The sequence below is a fragment of the Pundamilia nyererei genome, unplaced genomic scaffold, assembly GCF_000239375.1.
Source record: "Pundamilia nyererei isolate P.nyererei 1_Seehausen unplaced genomic scaffold, PunNye1.0 scaffold00104, whole genome shotgun sequence".
Classification (NCBI taxonomy): Eukaryota; Metazoa; Chordata; class Actinopteri; order Cichliformes; family Cichlidae; genus Pundamilia; species Pundamilia nyererei.
Genome location: NW_005187505.1, coordinates 1,393,313 through 1,402,625, shown reverse-complemented (window position 1 = coordinate 1,402,625; position 9,313 = coordinate 1,393,313). Strand labels below are relative to the sequence as shown.

Genomic DNA, 9,313 nt, shown 5'->3' with positions numbered 1-9,313 from the left:
TATTATTAGTATTATTATTCTTTGATGCAGTGAATGCTGTGTCCTTCGTATTTCTTCAGTGACTGCTGAGTCACTTGGCAGCTTGGAGTAGTTACAAATCCCAGAGTCTCCATGCAGAGCTGACACATTTGCAGAATGACAGTTTTCATAACAGTATCACCATTGTAATGTTTCAAGTGCTGATAACATGAGTGTAGCGTTATAAGTGCGAGGCTGGTGGAGTTTTGTTATTTGTCGCACTGCACAAACAGTGCCAGGCTAGTGCTTAGCAGAGATTTTCAAAGTTTTGACGACAGCTTGCCTGCTTAGGGAGCTAGCACAGAAAATGCACACATCAAACCCTAGTGTAGTTACTGTGTGTGTTCAGATAATGGTGCTTTATTGTCATTTATGTAGTGAGGTTGCTGTAATATTTCTTAAAACCAGCTTTATTTGTATATTTTAGGAACCAGCATGAGTATTTGTATCGGAAACCTAGGGGTTTTAATTTGGATAATGTCTTTAGGAAAATGTTCTATTTGTCTTTTATTGAGTCTGTTTTAACTTTTTCTTCAATCTGCTGGTTTGGGTCTCTTAGCTTGAAGAACAAGAAGAGGTTGGAGCATGTTGTTAAATTGTGTAGTAAAGTGGCAGGTATAAAGCTAGATGATCTGCCCTCCTGGAGGCAGCGCAGCAGAATTGAAGGGAGAAAAAATTCGGGTGATAGCACACATCCTGTGTTTTCAGAGTGTCAGCTGTTGACTTAAGGGAGGAGGTATTCTTTGCCTAATTGCAGAACAAATAGATTTAAATTCCAATTTGTTCCTACCACTATTCATTTTTAAAATTCTATGATGTGATTTGTGTTTTTCTTGGCACATCTTGGCTGGCTACAAAGCAAATTGCCCCTCGGGGATACTAAAGTTGATCTTGATCAGCCACTATCTTTGGTGTTACTAAATTCTCCTTTAGATTTCTATTCATTGTTGGATTGTCTGAATACCATTTCTGCCTCCTGTAATATCTCTGGAAATACTCTCTTGGTATTTATTTGTGCTGCAACTTAAGGAGTGATGAATGAATGAAATGTACACTTTCCTTGTTCATAAAATCTCACAATTTTCTATCCCTGTTGTTCTATCCCAGTGTGCACACAAACCAAAATTTCAGTGCGTAGAGGCAAAACTGCCTCTGTGTAATCTGACATGTCATCAGTTCTTGTAGCTTGCCATCACCAGTGTGTGAATGTGTGTGTGAATGGGTGGGTGACTGGATGTGTAAAGTGCTTTGGGGTCCTTAGGGAGTAGTAAAGCGCTATACAAATACAGGCCATTTACCATTCTTCTTTAGATTGTATATTGTATATGATGGCCTTTTTGCAGCATCTATACATAACAGGATACTCTATTAGCTTTTACTGCTTTTCCATTCATCAACTACTTTCATACAACAAACAAAAAAACCCCCATAAAAAACAAATATTTCTCAGAGGAGAAATATTTATTATTATATATATTATTAGATTTCCCAGGGCTTCCTTAGTTTAGCATTAACCAGAGTCTCCCAGCAGATCAGATGAATTACTCAGGATGAAGGCTGTTTACTTCCCAGGTAGCCTTTGCTGTACTTTTTTCTCCCTTTTCTCTCTCTAGTGGTGGGTCACCTGCACTGTTTTTAATTGTGGGTTAATTCACACAAGAAATTGATCAGCCTTTATAATTACTAAAGTTTTTTTTAAGGAAAAATGAGTACAAATTAGTACAAAGTACTGATGCAGTAATCTAACAGTTAATTCATAACTGTGTGTGAAATATATTGCAATAATAATTTGTGCTCTATGTAAAATCCTACAGGAACACTGGAACTAGCCCCACAGCACACACAGTGGGCCTCCACACATCATTTGAGGATAGCAGGTGAGCCCCTGTGTTTACACTCAGTGGACTGTGGGGTAGAGTGTTATGTATAACCTGAGGTAAAATGAAACCCCTTTTCTTAGATGACATTTGAGGACCACAAGTGTTAGCATGGAATCTTCAGCCTAAAGTTAATTATAGCTAACTTTTTTTCTGAATATTTCCTGTTGGAAACTAAAGTTAGTCCTACAAAGACTCTTTTATACCTATTGTGTCTAAATTTTCTTTGTATGATTCAGTAACATTCAGTAGCTTGTGAAAATGTGGAATTATTGAGGAGGAATGTCTTGGGATGAGGTTTGGACTTTGACTAGGCCATTGCAACACCTTGATTCTTTTCTTTGTCAGTGATTCTGTTGTAGTTTTTGTTGCTGTGCTTAAGACCATTGTTCTGTTGCAATACTCAGTTTTAGACAAGGTTAACTATCAGGCAGATGGCCTCAGATTTCACTCTAAAATATAGAGGAGCTCATGGTTGATTCAGTGACTCCAAGGTGTTCAGGTGGCAACAAAACAAGCCCAAATCATCACTGTCAGTTGGTATGACAGTTGGTATGAGGTGTTTTGTGTTTGGCTTTCACTGCGTTATGGCCAGACATCTGTGCTTCGGTCTCGTCTATTCATTGTTCCAGAAGTTTTGTGGTTTGTTCAGATGCCACTTTGCAAACCTTAACCATGTTGCCATCTTCATTTTAGAGAAAAGAGGCTTTCTTCTGTGTAATCTGTCCAAACAACCCAGAGTTGTTTAGTCTTTTTCTAATTATATTGGAACTTGGGATCTTTGCAGTTTCTCAGAGCATATGGTGAAATTGCTAGGATATCCACTCCTGGAAAAATTGCAATATTGTGTTAACACACACCTGAATGCTCCAGATCAGCAAACTGCTAAAACCTCTGCTTTTATAGTCAAACTCGCTGATGATTATTATGGACGTGTTCTTATATAATACTTTTCTACTGTAACTGAGCACGCAACATGCTATATACAATTACAATATTACTGCTTCCAGTAATGCTCCCAGGAATGCATAAATTCCTTTGAAACATTTCCTTTCCAACCTGCTGCCTGCATCATATAATGTGTGCAGTTCTGCACGAGCAGTTGGGGTGATATTGAAGTTAGTACGCCATCTTAGTTGAACATTGTTATAAATCAATCAATTAAAAAAATTCTCTACAAGGATAGCGGTTAACCTCTGCAACTGCATGAACGACTTGTGGTCCAGTTGTGATTTACTGTGGCTGTCCAGTGAATTCCAAATGGCCCAGCTGGCAGGCGTAGTCCACTCGGTTTCTCATGCATTTAGAGACTAAAGTAGCTTTTCTGGTTTTTGTAAGCTATACACTTTTTTTGTTGTTGAATAGTACAGCACTGCAAGCAGTCAACTAAATTAATAAATATATCTGTATTCGTCATTCTTTGTTGATTATGAAGAATTAGCGCTAATGGACATGAGTTTGCTTTTTTTTGTTTGTTGCCTAAATAAAGTAAAACATAATTGTGAAAGAGTCAAAAGGGGACTGTGTCACTTGGCATCCCAAGGGTAGCTTATTTCCATTATTTGTTTTGACTTCAATAATTACTCCCACGGGTGAATGATTCCCCTGCTTATCATGAGTTAACGTATTTGCGAGTTTACTGCTCTCTCTCTAAGAACAAACATACACAATACATGCCTCATTTTCTGTCTGATTTTTATTTTGTCTCTCTCTTCCAAATAGCCTCAGGAAAAACAAATGTCAGCTTCTGGTCGCCTAGCAACCACACAAAGGTCCTCCCACTGTATCTGTTTTTAGATGTTGTAATCTATAGGTTTAATTTTATTCAGATAACTTTCTTAAAACTGTGTATGCTTCTCAGTTCCACAATGAAAAATGTAATCTTAGAGTGATCCAGGAAGGTAGTTTGGGAATTAGTTTTGACAAGATTTGGACTATTTAAGGCTCAACACAGTCTCACTGTTGCATAGCTCAGAATTGCAGTCTGGTTTCATACTATACGTGCGGTGGCCCCCCTATGAGTCAGAGAAAATGAGCCAAATGCAAGTGCTGACTTTCTCAGTAGTTAGTGGACGGTATTGTGGGAACTTAGTGATAGCAACCTTTAAAGAGTGACTTTATATCTAAAATATAATCAGGCTAAAACAACTTACCCTAGTGCTTTTTCAGACTATATGTTTTCAGTTCTGTCTCTGCCTGATCTTTTGCAGTACTCTGACATTCAAAACTGTCACTTCCATACCTATCCCTAGCTGGATCCTTGCGCATTGCCTCAAGTGTGAAGTCATGGTAACAGCACTAAGCCTCACAACCTCAGAGTACCTCAGCAGTGGTAGCTGTCACTCCCATGGGTGGGACATCTACTCTTTCTCAGTGACACACTAGCAGAGATCTTTGAGTCTGTAGGCTTACAAATGGGTAGAACTGAGCAGTAAGTAAGACCCCGAGTGTAAATGAAGATTTTTGTTATAGATAAGAGACATTTGGACTGGCATTCCTGAAGCTGCATCCATGGACACTGTAAAGACCGAGGGATCTCAGCCTGCCTACAGTCGCTGGTCATACAGGTAGTTGGACATAATGGCACGCGTACATGCAGTATGTTTTGATCTCAGTAGTAGAGTTTTTTTCAGAATATACATTCTTGTGTGCTCTTTAAGACTTGTGGTTTCTTTCTTTAAGCAAGACAGCTGCCTCCTGCATTAAAACAGATGCAGTTAAAGAAACTTTTGCTTTAATTCTCCTAGCAGGATAGTCTTTTTAGAAATAAGGAATTACAGAGTTGCCTGTGTTAGGATTGAGGTCAGCATTACTATCTTTCTTCAGGTCGCTGAATGACTCAATGTTCTTCTTGCTCATGTTTCTGCCACCATGTCGTTACTTATTCAGAGCATCAGGCTGTGACTGTGTGCTGTAACCAGAGTTGGTAACTTGTGTGTGTGTCCAGCCCGTTTTGAGTGTGTGTGTGTTAGTGTCTGCTCTTGGTAGGTTAATTCAAGCACATCCATGTAAGTAAGGATGTGCTTGGGGTATTCATCCAGTTAAATGTTTCCTCTTAGCATTTTATTTTATAAATACTCATCAGTTTCTAGTCTGTTTTAAGGAGTCTACATAAACCATATTCTCAGTTTTGAGGCTGTGGTGATTGAGACTAGAGATTTAATTTGAATTTACTAATCTTTAATTCCTTTGATTTTGAAATTGATCTGAGAAGGCTGTAATCATAATACATCTGTACATATGCTCTTTGCTTCTTGTTTAGTTATCATTCCAAGATTCTGTAGCTTTGAGTTATCATTATTCCATTTCAAATTCGAGTCCTGAAAACCAATTGAAGGGGATTCCTCCCTGATAGTATTCAGAGATGCTCATAATATATATAGAAAAAGTTTTGCTCTATGACAGGTAATCACTCACTGATATCCAAAATAGTCGCTGGCAAAAATAACTATAGTTAGAAATTTTCAAAAAGCCATTATTATTGTTAGAGCCCAACCAGGGCTGATAATATTATTCAATATTAGCTATTTGCTGATCTGTCAGTATCTGCATTTAAAATGTCTGATAAATGAAAATTAAAAACGTAAAGAAGAGAGAGGGGAAAAAACACGTTTGAACCATGGTATAAGTGTTGATGTTCCAGAGTTTGTCCACCAGAAGGCACTGTACAACTTCCCTTTTGGCAATAAATGCTTTTGGAAACAGCTGATCCTGGAAGACTCATTCAGAGCATAAACTAAATAAATAAAAAATAAATAAACAACCAAACTTACAAATATTTGGGAACTGCTTTGTGTGTCTCAAAGAAAAATATATATTAGAATATTGGATTTTTCGGTCACCAAATATTGGTATTGATATCGGTCTTAAAATGAGTCAGCTCTAATTATTAGCATTGATTTTAGTATTTAGTATGATTTAGTATTTAGTTGCTGCATTTCTGCAGGTGCTTTTTCTGTTGCTCAGATATTAATGTTAAATACAATCAGTCGTGTTTTTAGTGAAAAACAAGAAGGACACGGGTAAATTATATTTAACCTTAATATGTTTATTATGCTTTATTGATCAGAGAGTCTAGTTTGACAATCTTGTAAAATGTATGAACAAAAAGTTGTATGAACCTAATATGTTTTGCATGGCCAGAGAAACCGTAGCTCTCGATAACCCAGGACAACCTTGCTGTGAGGTAATAGTGCTAATGTCTGAGGCACCTGCTTCTATGCATGTATCAATTTTAGTTCTTCCTGATTATAAACTGGTGCAAGAGCAAGTGGATGAATGGGTGGGTGGATGGATATTTTTGGGGTATGTTTTATTAGAATTAAGCATTAAACCATTATCAGCCCTCATTTTATGGAGTACCCTCTCTTAAGTTCAAAGCTGAATTGCCTGAATTAAGTCACACTCATCCAACTTTCAAATTAACATTTAAAGTGGCAGAGTGGAAAGCTTTTAATTAAAATGAACAACACACAAAACAGATCATGGTCTGATAATACTCTTGTGGGTTTAATACCAAACATTTCTGGTCAGCTTTTCCTTTTTTTATATCCTGAACCAGCAGCAGAGTTATGGACAGTTATCACAGTTAAATTAATAGCTTTCAATTATTTAAAACATCAACATTGTGCAACTTATTTATATATTTCCTACAAAGAATTTATCAGAGGCATAAGTACTTAAATTTTGCACAGCTCAGCTGCAATTACGTGCTTTGGTAGGCTCCTCCCTTTGTCAGTCTGTGAATCTTTACAGCAGAGTGCTAAAGTCCTCCAATTACAGTGAGGCTCAAGAACACACTGCAGGTTTTTAATCAATGCTGGTGGAAGTGTGCTGTTGACAGAGCAAGAATCTCCATGGTTACCTTGGACTGACACACAAGGAAGGGACAAGAGTGGCGCGTCCTTCTCTTGTCACCAAAGCTGTGACGGACTAATGAAGAGGCGATCGCTTACTGCTGTGATGAGGCACCATGTAACTGTGTTTGTGTGTATGCACAAGTCCATATTTACCAAGAACATAAAGAGACAGGAGAGTTTGGGTATTTTTGAGCCAGCAGAACCTTTTCTGTCATTTTACAACTGTATTTATTCATTCTGGAAGATTTATTTGATGTTATTATCTTTAGCAGTAGCATCTCATTATCATATTGAAAAACTGAGACATACCTTTGAAGTTGCACTTCTTTTTCTTCTATTAATTGGGATTAGATGGACAGCTTAATTTCTTTCTACTGACACAAAAGGGAGTATTTTTGGTTTGGCCCACTTAACATCAAATTCAGTTTAATTGAATTTCAATTCAGTTTTATTTATATAGCACCAAGTCACAACAACGGTCACCTCAAGGCACTATAAATTGTAAAGTATAGACCTGAAAACAGGGATGTCAAACTCATTTCAATTCAATTCAGTTTTATTTATATAGCGCCAAATCACAACAACAGTCGCATTTAACATCAAGTGCCTCCTTCACATTTTCCAAAGTAGTCCGGAGGGCTGGATTGGTCTTTGATGAGCTGATTTGCTCCCCTGGGCCTTATATTTGATACCAGTGCCCTAAAATAATAGGCTTGTATGTCCTTCCATCCAAGTGTCTATCCACAATTCAAGAATCATTGTTCCTCCTACAATATCAGTCAGAATTTAATCGAAGTTGCACACAGTGATGGGTTTTCATCCAAACTGTCCTCAAGGTCAAAGTCACATTTGTCATTATATGAGCACTTTTGCTTTTTCCTGTTTTCATAGCATAACTTTTAAGTACATTTCTTACAGTTTCTAAAAAAGAATTCATTCATTTCAGTGTGAGCGAGATTTCGTCCTGGATTTGACTGTTTGCGAGTGTCCTTGGCTTCTCAGTGAATTTCTATTCTCAAACAGCCAACCAGTGACAAGGAAACATTTTACTTTCTTTCTGTCTTCACACATTATATGAACCCCTGAATCGTGATGAATCGTGAGCCAGATGAGCCACTACATCGTTATGACATTGACATTATGGTTTTCCTATTTGGTGTTGTCTCTAAACTTGTTTCACTCTTTTGTTTATTTTCCATATGCCCCATGCGTCTGGCGGTATGGTTTTTTCCCAAAGACCTTCCAGTTCTGCCAGCTTCTCGTCTAACACAACAGCCAGGTATGCACCTACACACTCCAAAAAATTTAACTCCAGTTGCAGTACCTGAAAATGACAAACTGAATAATGCACTTAAAACCTTAGTGCAGAACTGTTATATTTCAGACAGCCATCAATTAAAGAATGATCTTCTTGTGTGAGGGGCCTAGGTTTGATTCCGGTGTGGACCCTTTCCTGTGTGTCATTCCCTTTTGCTCTCTTCCTACTTTCATCTGTACGCTTACCTGTCCCTGTCCAATATAGACTAAGGAAATGCCCCCAAAATATAAAAAAATATGGAAGTCTTTCACTTGGTTTGCATTTCTTAAAGTGAATCATAAATGTGATTTAAAGGGTATATTTGTTATGTTTGTTTTTTGCCATATTTGTTATTTAGGGGCTAGAATATTAAAACTCTTTATATGCAGGCGTACTTGTTGTTCTTAGAGAATTTAAAAGGAGAATGGGAGGCAGAGCCTTAAGTTTTCAGGCCCCTCTTCTATGGAACCAGGTCTCAGTTTGGATTTGGGAGACAGACACTAATAGTAAAATACAGTAGCCACTGTGATCACAGGTGTATCTACTCTGTGACAGGCCCCAAGATACCCGTTGCTTTGTACTAGAGCAAACTCAGCTTCTCAACATTCTCTCCCTCCCCGTCTCCAATAGACATACACAGAGACTGTAAGTGCAAAAATAATAACATATAACAGTAATCAGTGATATCATTAGTATCACCCTGGTCAACAACACAGTCAGAAGTTGAAGGATGGACACGTTTATCTAAGCTTATGCTATAAACACTGCCTTCATCCACTAGGCTACCATAAGCCCCAAACAGATTTAGACATAAAGACAGCTGTAATGTCTATAAGCATGGAGCAAACAAGAGTCCACAGGTCCTCACTGATTGACTGGAGGGGTCACCTTGCCAGACAAACACATTCATTCATAGAATTACCATTTCCGATGGGTCAGCTTCTAGATAAACAAAAACACAAACTGAATTCTGATTTAAGCTGCTAAGATTAGGCTTAAAACTTTCCATTTTGCTAAAGCATTTAGTTAGGGCTGGATCAGGTGACCCTGAATCCTCCCTTAGTTATGCTGCAATAGGTGTAGGCTGCTGGGGGGTTCCCATGATGCATTGAGTGTTTCTTCTTCAGTCACCTTTCTCACTCAATGTGTTAATGGACCTCTCTGCACTTGTTGGATTATTGTTATTATCTCTATATCTCTTCCACAGCATGTCTTTTAGCCTGTCTTCCTGCTCTCACCCCAACCGGTTGCAGCAGATGGCC

General features: G+C 38.0%; 1 protein-coding gene across 5 annotated transcripts in view; it reads left to right on the top strand.

The window, feature by feature from the left end:
- Nucleotides 1–9,313, top strand: part of tulp3 (TUB like protein 3) — a 24,821-nt gene that overhangs the window by 1,707 nt on the left and 13,801 nt on the right. Inside the window, exons 1-3 of one of the 5 annotated variants that reach the window (XM_005740834.1) lie at nt 1,832–1,895; nt 4,368–4,462; nt 7,992–8,033. The exons of 1 other annotated variant lie outside the window; for it this stretch is intronic. In XM_005740834.1, the coding sequence (XP_005740891.1) occupies nt 4,407–4,462; nt 7,992–8,033 (98 nt within the window). In that variant the 5' untranslated portion in view covers nt 1,832–1,895; nt 4,368–4,406. Of the gene's footprint in view, nt 1–1,831; nt 1,896–4,367; nt 4,463–7,991; nt 8,034–9,313 lie in introns of those variants that run through there. 3 more of the 5 variants (XM_005740833.1, XM_005740832.1, XM_005740835.2) reach the window with 3 other exon arrangements.